Below are 21,317 nucleotides of genomic sequence, written 5' to 3'. Positions count from 1 at the left end.
GATTCTTTGTGGCCCACACCCCTTCAAAGTTGCCCATCCCAGCATTAGATACTTGTTTATCTTCAGCAAGCCTACAGATCCATCGGAGGAGGGTATTCAGACTTTTTCCACATTTTGTTACGTTACAGCCTTATTCTAAAATTAATGTAATAGTTTTTTCCCCCCTCATCAATCTACACACAACAGGTTTTTATAAATGTTTGCTAATTTATATTTAAAGAAAAAACACAAATGTCACATATACGTATTCAGACCTTTTACTCAGTATTTTGTTGAAGTACCTTTGGCAGCGATTACAGCCTCAAGTCTTCTTGGGTATGACACTACAAGCTTGGCACACCTGTATTTAGGGAGTTTCTCCCATTCTTCTCTGCAGATCCTCTCTGCAGATCAGGTTGGATGGGGAGTGTTGCTGCACACCTATTTACTCAGTACTCTGTACACCCAGTGTTTAAGTGAAATATCCAGATCCTACAACCTTGACTTCCCTGAAAATGTTCAAACTAGTAAAGCACAGCCTAAAGAAGAGAAAGACTGATTAATGGTATTATTATGAAATCCCTTTCTTTCAATAACAAATTATTAAAAACATATATTTTTAAACTCATTCCATATAACCATGAAACAAACTCTACCAGATATTGTTTGCTGATGATACAAGTGCACTGTACTCTCACAGAGATCTAATCAACCTTATTCGTGTTGTTAGTGATGAACCGTGTCATTTCTCAAAGAGGTTTAAAAATCAACAAATTGTCACTGAATCAAAAAAACAAACAAAAACAATGTAATTACTTGGTACAAAGTACATAAAATACAGACTATATTTAGCCAGGAGTCCATTTTGATGATATACCTGTACGACCCGCTCTCTCTGTGTTTTGATTGATGATGAATTGTCATGGAAACCACACATAAAGACAATAAACTTGAAGATAGCCAGAAATAAGGAGATGCTTGGCAGAGGCACTGTTCTCAGTCTCTACTACACAGTGACCTTCTCATTCATCAGTTACTGTAACATTAGACGGACCAGCACACAACATGGCCAAACTACTATCAATCTATCACCTGCAGAAACGTTCTGTAAGGGTCTCTAAAATAAAAAAAATCTACCGGTTTTTGAGACCATTTCAGCACGACTGTTCAAACAATTAGGGTATCTGAATATTTATCTAATTAATGATCTAATATCTGAAAACATAATCTAGACGAGGTTAATCATGGGCCTTTTCTTTAAAATGTATGCCACTCAGTTAATTAAAGGGAATCAGGTTTCAGGTTTTAAATGTAAAGTTTTGTCCAAAAGGGAGGCATACTTTTGAATGTAAATGTCCATTTGTGTTTTCAATTTCTTGTCTATTTGTCTCAATTCTTTCGTGTAACCTATAGTTAATGTTGCACACCGTTGATACGACTCGGGGTTGTTGGCCTTCTAGGCAGAGTTCCTCTCTCCAGTGTCTGTGTTCTTTTGCACATCTAAAAAAAAAAAATATTGGCCAGTCTGAGATATGGGTTTTTCTTTGCAACTCTGCCTAGAAGGCCAACATCCCGGAGTCGCCTCTTCACTGTTGACGTTGAGACTGGTGTTTTGCGGGTACTATTTAATGAAGCTGCCACTTGAGGACTTGTGAGGCATCTGTTTCTCAGTTTCTCAGTTTCTTCAGTTTCTTGGCAATTTCTCACATGGATTAGACATCATTTCTCAGAAAAAGAATAGACTGACGAGTTTCAGAAGAAAGTTCATTTCTGGCCATTTTGAGCCTGTAATCAAACCCACAAATGCTGATGCTCCAGATACTCAACTAGTCCGAAGAAGGACAGTTTTATTCCTTCTTTAATCAGAACAACAGTGTTCAGCTGTGCTAACATAATTGCAAAAGGGTTTTATAATGATCAATTAGCTTTTTAAAATGATAACCTTGGATTAGCGAACACAATGTGCCATTGGAACACAGGAGTGATGGTTACTGATAATGGGCCTCTGTACTCCTATGTAGATATTCCATTAAAAATCTGTCGTTTCCAGCTACAATAGTCATTTACAACATTAACAATGTCTACACTGTATTTGTGATCAATTCAATGTTATTTTAATGGACAAAAGAAAATGTGTTTTTCTTTCAAAAACAAGGACATTTCTAAGTTACCCCAAACTTTTGAACGGGAGTGTAGAATCAGATGACCTAAACCAGCCAATCATAAGGAGGGAAAAAGGAATACAAATATATGACTCTGGGGCAAATTGCATTGTAAGGGATTACATTTGGGATCAGAAAAGCACATTGAACAAGTTCTGACTCATCTAAACATAGGGAATATTACTGTTCTATGTTGCCACAGTTACAGGTTCCTAATGTTGATTATGGCCTCAATTACGTTTCTTTTAGTTTAATTTAGGAACCATTTATTTTGATTTGTTTACATGTTATTATGTGCCATGTATCATCTTGGAAAAAAAGGTTGAGAAATGAAAACATCCCAAATAAACTTGTATTAATGTGTAAATGTGGTTTTGGAGTTTATTTGGAGAATTGAATCTGGCAAAACACTAAAGATCCAAGTTGGGGAGTAACGGATTACATGTCAAATGCAAAGAAAACAGTCCCTGTAAATCTGTTCAATTACCAGATCAAATATTGTAATCAGATTCCAGATACTTTTGAAAAGATAGATTAGATAGATTACTTCGATGATTACTTTTAAATTCAGAAAGGCTGTTTGAAAGAAAAATGATCTTTGACCCTTCTCTGTTTTCACAATGACATTCAAATCAGCATTGAAAAAAAGGCGCACGTTTAAATTTGTTCCACCTGAGGGAGTCTGACCACCAATCAGAGACCACTATGATGACACACCAAATGATGACCACCAATCAGAGACCACTATGATGACACACCAAATGATGACCACCAATCAGAGACCACTTTGATGACACAACAAATGATGACCACCAAAAAATGTTAGCTGACACGGGCTAATTGACAGACTATCAGTTACTGACGTAAGAGAAAAACTGCTGATGCACAACCGAATTTCAAAATTGCGTCTTGTGTTTTCTACTATTCAAACTCAAAACAATAAGTTGAGACCCTTGCACAGTTCGTAAAAAAAGGTCCTCGGGGCCTTAACGAACTCTGCAATTTGTGTTTTCAATTTCTTGTCTATTTGTCTCAAGTGTTTTGTTGACCATTATTTGCTATTACACACTCTTTCCCTTGTGATGTGGTAATAATTTGGTATGTAAACATGTTTGAGAACATTTCATTAGTCGAATGTGACAACCATAAGTAATTGCAGGACCACTGAGTGTTTATCTTGTCAACTTTGACAGTGGTCAGATAGCTTGAGGTAGAAGTTGCCTTTAACCACAGATATAGAATCAGATGACCTCAAAACAATAAATTGAGACCCTTGCAGAGTTCGTTTAAAAAAAAATGAAATTGAAGGTCCTCGGGTCAATTTCATTTTTTTTTTACGAACTCTGCAAGGGTCTCAACTTATTGTTTTGAGTTTGAATAGTAGAAAACACAAGACGCAATTTTGAAATTCGGTTGTGCATCAGCAGTTTTTCTCTTGTTATGTTAATCACTGATAGTCAGTCAATTAGCCCATGTCAGCTAACATTTTTTAGATTTGCAAAGTTAGTTTAGCGGCCAGCTATCTAAACTTGTTATCAACAGCGGCCCCTCAAGATGAGTTCAGATTTGTTTTTGCCCATCCCACTATGTAGCCTATGACACAACACACAGATCAATACCATAGGGCAACCTGGTCTCAGCGAAAAAACGTATTATATTTTTTACAATAAATCCATAATACTCCATTTGATATTTTTTTAACCTTTATTTAACTAGGCAAGTCAGTTAAAAACAAATTATTATTTTCAATGACAGCCTAGGATCAGTGGGTTAACTGCCTGTTCAGGGGCAGAATGACAGATTTGTACCTTGTCAGCTCGGGGATTTAATCTTGCAACCTTTCGGTTACTAGTACAACGCTCTAACCACTAGGCTACCCTGCCGCCCCATGTAAAATATGTTACTTTATGTTATGGTTACACTACATTGGCCTACTGCACAGACAGTGCGTTCCAGATGTCAATCCTCTGACGAAAAGGGGCCAGGAATGAAAAGTAACGGGGAATAAAAAGTTTAAGGGCGTCCAGTGGTTTCGCAATGAATGTCCGTAAAATAAGTCAAACATAGGCATTTGTAAAGATTACACCGAAGATTTCAGCGATCCTAAGGGTGCAATCCGCAGTTCGAACCATGACAAAGAGGTCAGTCCACCACTGATTTGGTAAAGAGCTTAAAGGGTGGGGCTGGAGGACTGTAACCTAATCACTCTCAAACTCATGGACAGCATAATGAATACAAGAACTGACCCACCATGATATCAAAACGTTTTGAGGCTATACAAGTATAGTTTGTTTAGCCTATATTGTTTACGAACGAAGGACTTAAACAAGTTTATATTTTGGGGGTTCTGATGGGGTATGACAGACAATTGAACTAAGCTATAGGTTATAATTTTCAAGAATCAAATGGGTAGCCTAAATGTAATTAATTAAAAAAGTTTTAAAAAATGGATGTAGCAACTGCAAGAATGCCCCCATTTAAGTTTAAACGCCCTTCAGATGAGGAGGTCGGCAACCCTGGAGACAAGGGCAGATCCATCCACGAGCGCCACACCCGGGCCAGAAGGTCCCCTTGTCGCAGTGACATTTCAGAGGAAAGCTTACCATAAAAATATGTTTCTGGAGTCTGAACCGATGGCGTTAGGGGTACACACGCCTAATCAATAATTTATCCAGCCTTACACAGCATAACATAAATCAGGATTTTGGTCATAAACATTATAGATGTTATGTACCAGCAGCATACCACCCTGCATACCACTGCTGCCTTGCTTCTGAAGCTAAGCAGGGTTGGTCCTGGTCAGTTCCTGGATGGGAGACCAGATGCTGCTGGAAGTGGTGTTGGAGGGCCAGTAGGAGGCACTCTTTCCTCTGGTCTAAAAAAATATCCCAATGCCAATATGTGGAGGGGAATGGTCAGGATATATACTGACTGTACATATTGAGGTATGTGGTCAGGGTATACACTGTAATATGGGGGAGGGGAATGGTCAGGGTATATACTGTAATATGGGGGAGGGGAATGGTAAGGGTATATACTGTACATATTGAGATATGTGGTCAGGGTATGTAATGTGTGGGAGGGGAATGGTCAGGGTATATACTGTAATGTGTGGGAGGGGAATGGTCAGGGTATATACTGTAATATGGGGAGGGGAATGGTTAGGGTATATACTCCTGAGTGGCACAGTGTTCTAAGGCACTGCATCTCAGTGTAAGAGGCATCACTACAGTCCCTGGTTTGAATCCAGGCTGTATCACATCCGGCCGTGATTTAGAGTCCCGTAGGGCGACCCCTGGTCCAGGGTCGTCCGGGGTTGGCCATCATTGTAAATAAGAATTTGTTCTTATCTGACTTGTTTAGTTAAATAAATACAATAAAAGTATACAAATTGAATTCTGTGGTATTTACTATACGTAAAAAACTGTAGTGATTTTGCAGACTTTACTACAGTGTTGCTTTTTTTCTCCAGATAATACTGTAAAATAAAGGTAGGCTACTGTGTGTATGTGTGACTGCGACACAAGTGAGATAAAGTGTATTCCATTCCTATCATCACTATGTCGTCACCCAGCAATGATCTGAGGAGGACTATGTTACCTTACGAGAAACCCTTGACCAACAAAATACTTTCTATGAAGAAATGCTAAACATACAATAGGCCAACTTCCGATCTTTCTGCAAACAACTGGATTGATTCGCCAGTCGTGGAAATACTTAAAGACCAGTTTTCACAGCATGGTCTCAGAGCAAAACATATAATATTTTACTCAAATCCACGCCACTCCATTTAGTATGATATGTTATGTTTAGGATGATCACATGAGACAATAGGTTACTTAACGTCAAAATTAAAGCAGGGTGGTTGGTTGGGTTGGATGGCAGTGCGAATGACACGAATCTCATCACTGACAACTTTAGCATTTTATCTCATTTAGCAACTTCACAAACTACTTATTAACTCGAACATCTAACAACCCAAAAGTTGCGTGCCAGGGGGAAAAGTAGAATTGATTTATTCCCGGAACGGGACCGATGTATGCAAGTGCTTGTCAAACAATCGCCTCAAAGGACTCCTTTACTAGGCTGCCCGCACACGTTCATCCCCTCACAACCCGTTTCCAGCCTCATAACAGTCGTGAATGGAAAGAGACATCCGTTAAAACCAAAAATCGAATGAAATTCGTCGATTGTCATTAGGCCAGAATATATGCGTCCACTGGTTGTCCCCGCTCGTCTCGGTTAGACATCTTGGCAAAATGGCTGGTTGTTCTCGTTGAACCACAGCGCATTTTGAAGCGTAGGCTGTACCAGCCGATTTGTTCATGCCTCTGACATGCGGTAATGAGTTAATAGTGGTGTAATAGCCTACAGTTCTCTGGACATTTTGTTTGAATTATTACCGAAAAGCCTCATGTTTTACCTGTACTGCGTACCCCTGCTATTTATTTCGCCGTACCGCCTTACTTTCACCTCTGGTTGCAGTGTTTCAATCTCATCATGGACAACTTAAGCTACTTTACAACTATTTAACATGTTAGGTAAATTCTTCCCCCTACCTTTAAAACTCTTAATTAAGGATACGCCCCCTTTTTTCCCCTTCAATTTTCGCCTAAAATGACATACCCAGATCTAACTGCCTGTAACTCAGGACCTGAAGCAAGGATATGCCAATTCTTGATACCATTTGAAAGGAAACGCTTTGAAGTTTGTGGAAATATGAAATTAATGTAGGAGAATACAACACATTAGATCTGGTAAAAGATAATACAATGAAAAAAACATGTTTTTTATTTCTTATTTATTCATCATCTTTGAAATGCAAGAGAAAGGCCATAATGTATTATTCCAGCCCAGGTGCAATTTAGCAGTTTATGTTTGAAGTTTTAGACTGATCCAATGAACAATTGCATATCTGTTCAAAATATTGTACCAAGACTGCCCAAATGTAACTAATTAGTTTATTAATACATTTTCAAGTTCATAATTGTGCACTCTCCTCAAACATTAGCATTGTATTATTTCACTGTAATAGCTACCTTGAATTGGACAGTGCAGTTAGATTAACAAGAATTTAAGCTTTCTGCCCATATCAGATATGTCCTGCGAAATGTTCATGTTGCTTACAACCTCATGCTAATCACATTAGCCTACGTTAGCTTAACTGTCCCGTGGGGGGGGGGGCCGATCCTGTAGACGTTAACCTTAACCCTTATGTAATGTAACCTAACCTAATGTAGCATATCATACTAAAGCAGTTGAAAGTAATGTATCATACTAAATGGATTAAACCAAACTGGTGGGATTAAGACATATTGAAAACAAATGTTTAACCTTTATTTAACTAGGCAAGTCAGTTAAGGACAAATTCTTATTTACAATGACAGCCTAGGAACAGTGAGTTAACTGCCTTCAGGGGCAGAAAGACAGATTTTTACCTTGTCAGCTTGGGGATTCAATCTAGCAACCTTTCGGTTACTGGCCCAACACTCTAACCATTAAGCTTCCTGTCGTTCCAGAGGATAATAGGATAATATAAGTCCTACAATTCGTTTTATATTGTGTAACTGCTATTATATTGTTAGGCCAATGTAATGTAACCTAACTTAAAGTAACATATCAAACCAAATGGAGTGTTATGGATTTTTTTTTTATATAATACGTTTTTCGCTGAGACCAGGTTTCCCTATGGTATTGATCTGTGTGTTGTGTCATAGGCTACATAGTGGGATGGGCAACAACAAATCTGAACTCATCACGAGGGGCCGCAATAGATAACAAGTTTAGATAGCTGGCCGCTAAACTAACTTTGCAAATCTAAAAAATGTTAGCTGACATGGGCTAATTGACTGACTATCAGTGATTAACATAACAAGAGAAAAACTGCTGATGCACAACCGAATTTCGAAATTGCGTCTTGTGTTTTCTACTATTCAAACTCAAAACAATAGGTTGAGACCCTTGCAGAGTTTGTTAAAAAAAGGGTGGAAATTCATCCGAGGGCCTTCGAAAGAGGGGGGTCGCAGGCAGCCAGTGGTCCAGAATACAATGAACATCAATAACTATATCAGTGTTCATACAATAGGACATTCCCACAGTTAATGTATACCAAATAACTTGAATGACTCAATTAAAAGCCCCTACAGTATATCTTTAGCAGGGGTTGGGTAGGTTACTTCCTAAAAGTAATCTGTTACAGTTACCTCTCCAAAATTGTAATACATTTTTTGGATGACCTAAACTCAGTAACGTAATCTGATTACGTTCAGTTACTTTTAGATTACTTTCCCCTTTAAGAGGCATTAGAAGAAGACAAAAATGTATGTGACCAATTGAACGACATCTGTTGCAGAATAAAATCAATGTTAAAGTTTTCATAGCTGACCTTATATGGATGTTACATTTTACTTTATGGGTTGGTTATGTAGACTTCCTCTAACCCATCGCTTTCTACTGCATATAATAATAGAAATAAATGACATTTTTACATTAAAATCCAAAGTCTATCAGAATTCCAGTCATTCCTATAAATGTTATACCCCTTGACCTTCAAGAATAAGACTTGGAAATATGGAAGTATAGAGTAGCCAAATAGTTTTACTTAACTAAGGAATTATTAGCCAGCTTTGCTCTGTTGTTTATGATTTTGTTGTCATGGAGGACTGATTGGGCTCGTTGATTCGAGTTGATAAATGTTACGCTCCTGGAATGGCATGCTTTGAGCACTACTGAGAAGTGCTATTTACATGTGAAAAATGAATGCCATATGCTACATTTGCTATAGACCTTTTGTTTAACTTTGTGTTGGTGACTCTTAGATATCTTGATAGTAATATGCAGCTGTTTATAGGGCAAATCCACAGATGAAACAATAACCAAACGGTTGCCCCGCCTCTGTTTTGGTAAAAAGCTGAAGGATGGGCCTGGAGAAATGTAACCACTCTCAGATTAATAGACAGAGCTATGGATGCAAGGACTGACCATCCATGATATCACAATTATTGTTTTTAACCATGTTGTGAGGCTATAGAGTGTTTGTTTACATTTACAATGTTTACAAACAAGCGAGAAAAAAAGCTTATGTTTTGGGTTCTCGTGAAGTGTGAGAGTTGAACTAAGATCATGAGGCATTTAGAAGTTATATTCTTCAAGACACAGCCGGTCAAAAGGTTTAGAACACCTACTCATTCAAGGGTTTTTCTTTATTTTTACTATTTTCTACATTGTAGAATAATAGTGACGACATCAAAACTATGAAATAATACATATGGAATCATGTAGTAACCAAAAAAGTGTTAAACAAATCAAAATAGATTTTATATTAGAGATTCTTCAAATAGCCACCGTTTGCCTTGATGACAGCTTTGCACACTCTTGGTATTCTCTCAACCGGCATCACCTGCAATGCTTTTCCAACAGTCTTGAAGGAGTTCCCACATATGCTGAGCACTTGTTGGCTGCTTTTCCTTCACTCTGTGGTCTGACTCACCCCAAACCATCTCAATTTGGTTGAGGTCGGGGGATTGTGAAGGCCAGGTCATCTGATGCAGCACTCCATCACTCTCCTTCTTGGTAAAATATCCCTTACACAACCTGGAGGTATGTTGGCTCATTGTCCTGTTGAAAAATAAATGATAGTCCCACTAAGACCCACACACCATAACACCTCCTCCTTCGTGCTTTACGGTGGGAAATACACATGCGTTGATCATCTGTTCACCCACACCACGTCTCACAAAGACACAGCGGTTGGAACCAAAAATCTCCAATTTGGACTCCAGACAAAAGAACCAATTTCCACCGGTCTAACATCCATTGCTCGTGTTTCTTGGCCCAAGCAAGTCTCTTCTTATTATTGGTGTCCTTTGGTAGTGGTTTCTTTGCAGTAATTCGACCATGAATGCCTGATTCACACAATCTCCTCTGAACAATTGATGTTGAGGTGTCTGTTACTTGAACTCGGTGAAGCATATATTTGGGCTGCAATTTCTGAGGCAGGTAACTCTAATGAACGTATCTTCTGTAGCAGAGGTAACTCTGGGTCTTCCATTCCTGTGGCGTTCCTCAAAAGAGCCAGTTTCATCATAGTGCTTGATGGTTTTTGCGACTGCACTTGAAGAAACTTTCAAAGTTCTTGAACATTTCCCAATTGACTGACCTTCATGTAATGATGGATTGTTGTTTCTCTTTGCACATTTGAGCTTTTCTTGCCATGATATAGACTTGGTCTTTTACCAAAAATGGATGTAGCAACTACAGATTGCCACTTTAAGTTTATCAAAGGTGTGCAAGTTTGAGCATGTCCATTAGGGCTATGGATTAAAAAAAATATCAGCATGAATTAGATTGAGCAATAAAAGTCCCATGTATATTCCATAGGCTGGGATCTACACTATACAGCTGTTATTCCATAGGCTGGGATCTGCACTATACAGCTGTTATTCTATAGGCTGGGATCCACACTATACAGCTGTTATTCCATAGGCTGGGATCTACACTATGCAACTGTTATTCTATAGGCTGGGATCCACACTATACAGCTGTTATTCCATAGGCTGGGATCCACACTATACAGCTGTTATTCCATAGGCTGGGATCTACACTATACAGCTGTTATTCCATAGGCTGGGATCTACACTATACAGCTGTTATTCCATAGGCTGGGATCCACACTATACAGCTGTTATTCCATAGGCTGGGATCTACACTATACAGCTGTTATTCCATAGGCTGGGATCTACACTATACAGCTGTTATTCTATAGGCTGGGATCTACACTATACAGCTGTTATTCTATAGGCTGGGATCTACACTATGCAGCTGTTATTCTATAGGCTGGGATCTACACTATACAGCTGTTATTCCATAGGCTGGGATCCACACTATACAGCTGTTATTCCATAGGCTGGGATCTGCACTATACAGCTGTTATTCTATAGGCTGGGATCTACACTATACAGCTGTTATTCTATAGGCTGGGATCTGCACTATACAGCTGTTATTCTATAGGCTGGGATCCACACTATGCAGCTGTTATTCCATAGGCTGGGATCTGCACTATGCAACTGTTGTTCCATAGGCTGGGATCTACACTATGCAGCTGTTATTCCATAGGCTGGGATCTGCACTATGCAGCTGTTATTCCATAGGCTGGGATCTACACTATGCAGCTGTTGTTCCATTGGCTGGGATCTACACTATACAGCTGTTGTTCCATTGGCTGGGATCTACACTACGCAACTGTTGCAAGAGCGTATTTTTCACTGGCTGTCCACTGGTTTCAAAAACAATGATTTGATAGGCAGCTTAAACTTCTATGAATTCAACCATTATTGGGTTGAAATACACATTTAGATTTGTGAACAGCCACCCACAACAACCACAATCCGTAAGGCGCAAATAGCTAAATGAGAGAGCAGCAGTGTGATTCACATCAATGCGCTATGTAGATATCAATAATAGGTGATATTCGTATCGCCGTAGACAACACCACTACTGTCATTCTTACCTCCAAGCGTTTATTCAAGATGGATAATCTTTGGATGCCGACAGCAGTCTCACCATTGGAAGACATAGCTTGGTACTGTAGCCTACAAAAGCCTATTCCTGCTCTTTTCCCACAATCCATCAAACACATTTGTTGTGTCATCATCGTGGTATCTGATTGGTGGTCATCATTTAGTGTGTCATCATCGTGGTCTCTGATTGGTGGTCATCATTTGTTGTGTCAACATAGTGGTCTCTGATTGGTGGTCATCATTTGTTGTGTCAACATAGTGGTCTCAGATTGGTGGTCATCATTTGTTGTGTCAACATAGTGGTCTCTGATTGGTGGTCATCATTTGGTGTGTCATCATAGTGGTCTCTGGTGGTCATAATTTGGTATGTCACAATAGTGGTCTCTGATTGGTAGTCATCATTTGGTGTGTCAACATAGTGGTCTCAGATTGGTGGTCATCATTTGGTGTGTCATCTAGTGGTCTCAGATTGGTGGTCATCATTTGGTGTGTCATCATAGTGGTCTCTGATTAGTGGTCATCATTTGGTGTGTCATCATATTGATCTCTGATTGGTGGTCAGACCCCCTCAGGTGGAACAAATTTAAACGTGCGCCTTTTTTTCAATGCTGATTTGAATGTCATTGTGAAAACAGAGAAGGGTCAAAGATCATTTTTCTTTCAAACAGCCTTTCTGAATTTAAAAGTAATCATCGAAGTAATAATCTATCTTTTCAAAAGTATCTGGAATCTGATTACAATATTTGATCTGGTAATTGAACAGATTTACAGGGACTGTTTTCTTTGCATTTGACATGTAATCCGTTACTCCCCAACTTGGATCTTTAGTGTTTTGCCAGATTCAATTCTCCAAATAAACTCCAAAACCACATTTACACATTAATACAAGTTTATTTGGGATGTTTTCATTTCTCAACCTTTTTTTCCAAGATGATACATGGCACATAATAACATGTAAACAAATCAAAATAAATGGTTCCTAAATTAAACTAAAAGAAACGTAATTGAGGCCATAATCAACATTAGGAACCTGTAACTGTGGCAACATAGAACAGTAATATTCCCTATGTTTAGATGAGTCAGAACTTGTTCAATGTGCTTTTCTGATCCCAAATGTAATCCCTTACAATGCAATTTGCCCCAGAGTCATATATTTTTATTCCTTTTTCCCTCCTTATGATTGGCCGGTTTAGGTCATCTGATTCTATATCTGTGGTTAAAGGCAACTTCTACCTCAAGCTATCTGACCACTGTCAAAGTTGACAAGATAAACACTCAGTGGTCCTGCAATTACTTATGGTTGTCACATTCGACTAATAAAATGTTCTCAAACATGTTTACATACCAAATTATTACCACATCACAAGGGAAAGAGTGTGTAATAGCAAATAATGGTCAACAAAACACTTGAGACAAATAGACAAGAAATTGAAAACACTAATTGCGATTTACATTCAAAAGTATGCCTCCCTTTTGGACAAAACTTTACATTTAAAACCTGAAACATTCCCTTTAATTAACTGAGTGGAATACATTTTTTTTTTTTAAAGGCCCATGATTAACCTCATCTAGATTACGATTCGGAAATCAAATAGCCTAATAGGCCGTTCTAAAGGGTTGAGGGCAAACAACACAAAGAAATTAAGAAGAAGAAGAAAAGAAAAACAAGACAGCATAGGTTCAAAATCCAGCTATAGTAGAAAGCACATTGTGAAATACTGCACTGAAAGTTTCTGACGTAGAAGGTAAAACAAATACAGACACAATAGTTGATGGTTTGTCGAGCACTGGACATCACAGTAACACCGGCTATCACAGTAGCACCGGATATCACAGTAGCACCGGATATCACAGTAGCACTGGACATCACAGTAGCACCGGACATCACAGTAGCACCGGATATCACAGTAGCACCGGATATCACAGTAGCACCGGATATCACAGTAGCACCGGATATCCCAGTAGCACAAATGACACAATCTAAAATGTTCAGCAGCCAAAGAGTTCAGAGTGAGTATATTCAAAGTCAGTATATTTTAAACCTAGTATCTGATCCAATACATATGATCCGCCTCAATTAATGAATGTACAAATCAACTTAAATGAAACTGCCGGTCTACAACGCTGAAATATTCCCTCGTCGTATCCATATAGATAGTTTGTGTGTGTGCGGTACAGTTAGATAGTTTGTGTGTGTGCGGTACAGTTAGATAGTTTGTGTGTGTGCGGTACAGTTAGATAGTTTGTGTGTGTGCGGTACAGTTAGATAGTTTGTGTGTGTGCGGTACAGTTAGATAGTTTGTGTGTGTGCGGTACAGTTAGATAGTTTGTGTGTGTGCGGTACAGTTAGATAGTTTGTGTGTGTGCGGTACAGTTAGATAGTTTGTGTGTGTGCGGTACAATTAGTTGATGTGTGAACAGTTGTGGTTACAGCAGTGTTAACAGCAAGTGACAAAACACGATGGTGGGTGTATTGAGACTGTGAGCTGATACAGTGCGCCCTTTGACCCCAAAGTGGCTCTTCAGAGGGACTGGTAGCCATCTGATCTTTTTCGCCTGCTCAGGAGATAGGCCACCACCACGATGATGATGAGGATAAGGAGGACAATCCCCACAGCAATGGCCACGCGGTAGTCAGCAGGTCTGTCGGCGGGGCAGGGGTCAGCTGGAACACAGAGAAATGGGTTTAGGGTCAGAGCTAAGGCTGGATGGAATCTGCAGGGGGACATTTTCGCATTTCACTAACTATGCGCGTGTTAGATATCTAATCTAGACAACTGAAGCTATTAATCAATTGTTAAGAGTATTTGGTTTGGATTGGTTTGATTTGTCTGTATTGGTTTGAATCGGTTTGGTGAATCAACCACTGAGGACCAGGGAGGAACAATGATACGAACAGATGAAACATGTTTGTTTTGGTTTTGTAGTAATCTAAAAACCTGTAAACGCATACTGGCAATGCAAAACGTCAGAAGACATTTAACAGGTTTGCCCTGAAGTTTAGTATGTTCAACATTGCAATGCAATGGGATACATACATGTGCCGAAGTCCCACTCCTTGGTGATGTTGAAGGCCTGTATCCTGTCCTGGGTGATGTCCAGATAGAGCCCTTTTCCCATGAAAACTGATTCGCTCTTGCAGGAGTAGGAGTGGCCAACCTTAGCGTGGAAGAGATCCAGTGACCCATTTTTGGCGACGTAGGGTAGAGACATTTTGCCGTTGTCTGCAGCATAAAAACAAACACCAATCAAACGTCACCATCACAAATGTCTCATTTTTTGTCTCCGACCACAGGGAAGTGTTGGTGAAAAAACATTAAAATGTGTTAGTCTACATGGCATTAAAAGGTGTTTGTTTATTCTGGGAACAGGTGCACTACTGTAAATTCCCTATTCAAAGATAAGGCCTTGTTTCAGTCATATGACGCAGACACATATACAGATATAGGATCTTAATTTGAGCCCGTGTTTGCTTCAGCAGGAAAATAATCCTGCAGCAACAGGAAATGTGAATTCTTATGTGGATTATAATTCATGGACATTTTCTGTATGGGGTTGATACATTTTTCTTGAGGGCAAATCAAGTATGAAATTTCAAAGTGGAAATTACAAACGGTAGAAGCACTTTTAAAACTCAAATACACTACAAGTTTGCATTTTCCTGCATGCAGGAAAATGATCAGTAACTAAAAAAGAGTGATCAAATGAAGATCCTACATCTGTAGATGTGTTGGTGGTTGGTTGTTAATCCGTGTTAATATTTACCCTTATATTACACAATCTCTTCCAGAGACTGACATATCAATGCAAACGAGCAACTGATGTGGGCCTATGAAAAAGTCCAAAGTGTCAACCACAAACAGGAACATTTGGTGGAGAACACATTTACTGCATGAATAACACTGGCTGGGGTTAACACGTTCATCGTTCTATAATGTGTGGTCCACTGCACTGACAGACAGGTTGGAATAAGAATCTCTGTGCCCAGACGGCATATAACATTACCTCCAGATATTAACGGGTAGGAAAGAGAGAAAGAAACCGTGTCGACATAGACAGCGTTTTGGGTGGTGTTCTGAAAAAGACAAGAGAAAGATTTATTTTTTTCACACACACGCACACACGCACACGCACAAACAAGGAATCACCTAATCAAAAGGTTTGTATTGCGTCACAATGGCAGTAAAGCAATGTTTAATCTACCATAATATATTTTATGACCCTCCTAGTATCATCAACGCTAAAACAATATGACAATATCATGATTTCACAGTACCCCTAGACAGTAGCTAAGAGAAATTACAACGTTGCAATCTAACCCAGTCCACTAATTCATCACTTTTTCCACACAAGGTTGCTAGAGTTTCCCTAACAGGATGCAGAAATATGTCTTCTACCACCCTACTTCCCCTTTACAAGCCAATGTTCCCTTTTGAACACAGTCAAACAATTTACCAATTGATTATAACTGTGTAGATTCATTTTTTATTGAACCTTTATTTAATCTAGGCAAGTCAGTTTAAGAACAAATTCTTATTTACAATGACGGCCTACACCGGCCAAACCCTCCCCTAACCAGGATGATGCTGGGCCAATTCAAATCAAATCAAATTGTATTTGTCACATGAGCCCGAATACAACAGGTAGACCTTACAGTGAAATGCTTATTTTGTGCCGCCCTATGGGACACCCGATCACGGACGGTTTTGATACAGCCCAGGATAGTTACTGTGGAGCTTGATACACAGGATGTCAAAGTGATGTGACAAGGTGAGCTTTATCTAAGGTCAGGACCATGTGACCTGACTAGGAACCTGACTAGGAATAACTTGGGAACATATGTGGCATATAGAGATATAGGGCCCGGAGTTTGTCCAGGTCAGGGTCCCAATGCAAGGAAAACCTCCTGGCCCTTTGATCCAATACTTAAAAAAAATTAAAAAAAACACATGTAGAATAACCTCATTTTCATGCATGTCTTGTTTCCCCATACACAAATAACCATTATTCAACATTTTACAAACAGTGTTCGATTAACCATTATAGATCTCCATGAATGTAATAAATGGTCAACAAACTGCAGGCTAATCTCTATACATGTTGTAAACTCGGGTCATATTCAATAAGGATCACAGTAGCAAAAAGAAGAAGAAGTTTTCCAACAGAAAGCGAAAAAAAAATGAACGATTCTTATTGGACAAGTTCAGGTAGTCTCTCTCTGTTTCAGTACATTTTTCTTCTGTTTGGTGCCTAATGAATAATACCCATGGGGTGGTTGTTCTTTTTCTCAGTGGGTAGTGATGATAGGAGTATCGAAGCCTTTCTTACCTTATTAAACATGAAGGTGATGAAGCCCTCCAAGAACGTGAGGGTTAAGTTGGCCGTGGATTTGTCACAGCCCCCTTTAACATGTGTCTGCACTGGTTGAACGATGAATACCCCTGTCTGGAGAAAATGAACAGATGACATTAGTTGTACGTACACATGTCATAGACACACAATGACGTAATGTTGAGGAAACAGATGATTAAAACACAGAGGTGGCTTATGGCCTACCACGTGTCAATATGAAAAATATCAAAAAACAATATCCTGGACCTACAAAACATCAACTGAAAGAGTTGGTAACTCAGTGGCTCAATACATGTGATAAACATGTAATAACTTTGGTGACACAGGGAATTTTTCCCTGTTTTGCAAGCCTCGTATGATGCACTCTCATGGGCAACGCACTTTCAGTAAGTCTTAGTTGGCCCCAATTTGACCGTTAAAATAATCAGCCAATGTGTTCTTGGTGTTTGTCATGAGGCTCACACGGTGCTGTACCTTTCCAGTGTCTTCCACTCTGATCTGCAGGGCCAGCTGGGCCATCAGACACAGACCCTTCTCCGACTTGAGAGTGTAGTTTCCCACGGTCAGGTTAGCAGGAGGGGTGGGCTCCGGTTTTGGAGTGGCTGTTGTGGGGGCAGCTGTGGTGGCATTGGCTGTTGTGGGGGCAGCTGTGGTGGCATTGGCTGTTGTGGCATTGGCTGTTGTGGGGGCAGCTGTGGTGGCATTGGCTGTTGTGGGGGCAGCTGTGGTGGCATTGGCTGTTGTGGGGGCAGCTGTGGTGGTATTGGCTGTTGTGAGGGCAGCTGTGGTGGCATTTGTTGTTGTGGGGGCAGCTGTGGTGCTGTTGGATGCAGTCGTAGTGGGTGTAAGTGTTGTAGTAGGAGCTGCTGTGCTGGTATTATTCTGGGATTCTGTGGTGGGTAATGCAGTCGTAGTTGTAGTAGAGGTTGTGGTAGTGGAAGTGTTGGACGTGGTACCAAACTCAAAGGGGGGGAAGACAGTTGCAGACGGTTTGGATCTTTTGGTATCCTCTTGAGCAGATGCCAGAGCTTCAGGAGGAGAAAGAACCAATAGTTAAACTTTAATCTTGTTTGCTAATGAGATATTCTCCAGCATCATCATTGGATGTAAATCAAATCATTTGAATTGAGGATTCCATAAACCGGGATGAATGGTGAAGTAACTTTTTCAAATCTTGATTTGGAGAATTAGGTGTTGGCTTTAGTCCATGAACCATGCCCTAAAATACATGTGACTACAATCTTTGAAAAATCTTGCTTTCTAGAACCTAAACAGGTTCTTCAGCTGTCCCCATAGGATAACCCTTTGAATGACCTTTTTTGGTTCTAGGTATCACCCTTTTGGTTGCAGGTAGAACCTTTTGGGGTTCTTTGTAGAACCCTTTCCACAGAGGGTTCTATCTCAAAGCCAAAAGGGTTCTACCATGAGGACAGCTGAGTAACCATTTTGGAACCATTTTTTCTAAGCATGTAGTCTGAAACATGAAACCTGCAACCTGGTGTGGATTTATCCGGAAGTGCAGAATAAAAATTTCAATGCCTTCCGTGTAGACTGCAACAACAACCTCGACTTAATGCCGCATTCACGTGCTATAATACATTTGGGGCAGGGACAGAATTAGTATTCATGCATTCTGGTATGATGTTGGCCATACATGCATTCGTTTAAATCAACTTTATCGTTCACCTTTTATTATTTAATTGGCTAAATATATAGCGCGTTCGCTTTGTATTCGGAACTATTAGATACTCGGAAATGTCAGACTTGCTAACTGGGTATAGTTAAACACGTGCCGCGTTCAACCAGCTAGCAAGTCGGACATTTCCGAGTTCCAACTACAACATGAACGTGGTATATATTTAGCATATCAAATAATAAAAGGTGAACGATAAAGTTGATAAAAACGAATAAATATTTAGCTAACATCATACCAGAATGCATGAAAACTAATTCTGTCCCTCCCCCATATGTATTATTATATAAATATAATGTCTTTTTTTGTATTTTTATTTGTTTGACCTTCTATGAAAGCTCGGTCCTAACGCGGCCGTAACAGAACGATCATCAGAATGAATTAAAAAAAATACATTTTAAAAGCTCATCAGAATGAACATTTCATAATGATTTATTAGACAACAAATCGAAACTCACATGACCATACTTCAACTAACTCGTGGAAAACAAAACACATAGGCTACTACTCCGTTAACGTGATTAGGGGTATGGAATATGGGAAAAAAATATATGGAAATAAATAGGCTATGTAATATAATGATCAGAAATAACACATGGTTATTGATTTGCAGGGAATTTAACATCAGAGAAAAGAAAGCTTTTTCAACCTCTGAAACAGAAAAATAAGTGGATCCCTTCTTACATCATCAAAATGATCTAAACTCCATATCATTACATTTTTAGGAATATTTTAGTTTTTTTAACCTGAAAACATTCCGTTTGAGATGAGTAGCAGATTGACCAACAAATCTATTCTACTTAGGAAAATCAGGGTGACCAACAAATCTATTCTATTTAGGAAAATCAGGGGGAACTTACCTGAGACAATAGCGCAGAGTATAAACACGAACAGAAGTACCTTCTTCATTTTGACTGATTCTATTATTCAATTTTCAAACTAATATAATAGCCTACAATGTGTCTGACCCAAATTCTTTATCCCGGAGATGTAGGCTAGCCAGACAAACGACTCCAGCAAAATGGAGAAATGTGTCGATCAGCAGCTGCGTTATACGAAGGAAACGAAACTAAACTAACAAGTTCGAGGAAGTTGGAACTATTCCTCAGTCACTGCACAGTCAGACCACGAGCGTTGAGGTTGAGGTAGATATTGCTCAATAAACTGATGGGGTCCGTGTTAACCGGAAACCATGGGACGTCCCTACTCCAATTGAAGTTGAAATGTAAAATGGTAAGGGTTCGGATAGGGGTTACATTTAAGGTTAGGGTTAGGGGAGGGACGTCCCAATGATCCCAGATAGCAGTGATCAAACTGATACAGTAGGAATAGGATATGAAGCAGAAAGTAAGAAAACGAAAGTTGGGCTAATATTATACCTAATTATTTTAATTGTGATAAGAACAGACTGTCATTGTCTCGTGTTTTGATGAAGATTATGTTAGACAGAAACAAATCTATAATTTCGGGGACTTCAATAGGCATTAGGTTTGGAAAGTCTCAACCACAGATCATGCAATGGTCTTGAGTTTTACAGCTGCTGGGGTCAAAATCATGTGACAAAAAAAAACAGGAAATAAGTCACACCTCTAAATGGCATGCACACACACACCACACACACACACACACAGACACACACACACACACACACACACACACACACACACACACACACACACACACACACACACACACACACACACACACACACACACACACACACACAGTGAGAGAGACAGAGAGAGAGAGAGACAGAGAGAGAGAGACAGACAGACAGACAGACAGACAGACAGACAGACAGACAGACAGACAGACAGACAGACAGACAGACAGACAGACAGACAGACAGACAGACAGACAGACAGACAGAGAGAGAGAGAGAGGGGGGGGAGTAGTGTAGAAAACTACCAAGAAAACAATTAGGCAACTACAAATTAAATCCATGTTAGACAACTTCCTGGACAAAACATTTCACTGTAATAGTGAAGGTGTAAACTTGGCAGTAGAAAGTCTAAATAGTATATTTGACCTTTCAACTTCTCTACCAAATCTAAAAATGTAGAGCAGACAACCTAAGAAAATTAAAAACATTGACAAACGGTTTGATGAAGAATCCAAAAAACCTAAGAAAGAAATTGAGTGTCACGTTCTGACCTTAGTTTCTTGGGTGGGTTGTCTATGTTCTTTTTTCTATAATTTGGGATTTTCTGTGTTCGGCCTGGTATGGTTCTCAATCAGAGGCAACTGTCAATCGTTGTCCCTGATTGGGAATCATACTTAGGTAGCCTGGTTTCACTTTTGAGTTGTGGGTGTTTATTTTTCCGTTTCAGTGTTTGCACCATTCGGGACTGTTTCGGTTTTCATTTTGATTCTCTTATTCTTTTGTATTTTGTATTCATTAAATGATTATGGATACATACCACGCTGCATTTTGGTCCGATCCTTGCTACTCCTCGTCAGAAGAAGAGGACGAGAATCGTTACATTGAGAAAACAATCCAACCAAAACCCAGAAAACCCGAGCCTTCACTAAAGTGAATCACTTAAACAACACATAAATACACTATTGTGTCAAAAACAAAGGGACAGCACCTCAGAAATCAGCTCAACGTAA

General features: G+C 39.4%; 1 protein-coding gene across 1 annotated transcript; it reads right to left on the bottom strand.

Annotated features, from left to right (window-relative positions):
- Window positions 1–12,530: 12,530 nt before the first annotated feature.
- Window positions 12,531–19,884, bottom strand: cd68 (CD68 molecule). Its single transcript, XM_020491718.2, has 6 exons — window positions 19,565–19,884; window positions 17,486–18,039; window positions 16,988–17,104; window positions 15,665–15,734; window positions 14,698–14,883; window positions 12,531–14,324 (listed from the first exon to the last, which is right to left on the bottom strand). Exons 1-6 carry the CDS (start codon window positions 19,611–19,613, stop codon window positions 14,182–14,184), a joined length of 1,119 nt encoding a protein of 372 aa, XP_020347307.1. The 5' UTR covers window positions 19,614–19,884; the 3' UTR covers window positions 12,531–14,181.
- Window positions 19,885–21,317: the final 1,433 nt, after the last annotated feature.

This window comes from Oncorhynchus kisutch, linkage group LG9 (assembly GCF_002021735.2).
Source record: "Oncorhynchus kisutch isolate 150728-3 linkage group LG9, Okis_V2, whole genome shotgun sequence".
NCBI lineage: Eukaryota > Metazoa > Chordata > Actinopteri > Salmoniformes > Salmonidae > Oncorhynchus > Oncorhynchus kisutch.
The sequence above is the reverse complement of the archived record's forward strand: the minus strand, read 5'-3'. Positions and strand labels throughout refer to the sequence as shown.

Excerpts from the sequence above, each read along its gene's own strand:
- cd68 (XM_020491718.2), bottom strand. The coding sequence starts at position 19,613 with ATGAAGAAGGTACTTCTGTTCGTGTTTATACTCTGCGCTATTGTCTCA. Across the intron at positions 14,884-15,664 it reads CTACCCGTTAATATCTGGAG|ACAACGGCAAAATGTCTCTA; the intron begins GTAATGTTATAT and ends TTTATGCTGCAG. Across the intron at positions 14,325-14,697 it reads GGAGTGGGACTTCGGCACAT|CTGACCCCTGCCCCGCCGAC; the intron begins GTATGTATCCCA and ends TCTGTGTTCCAG.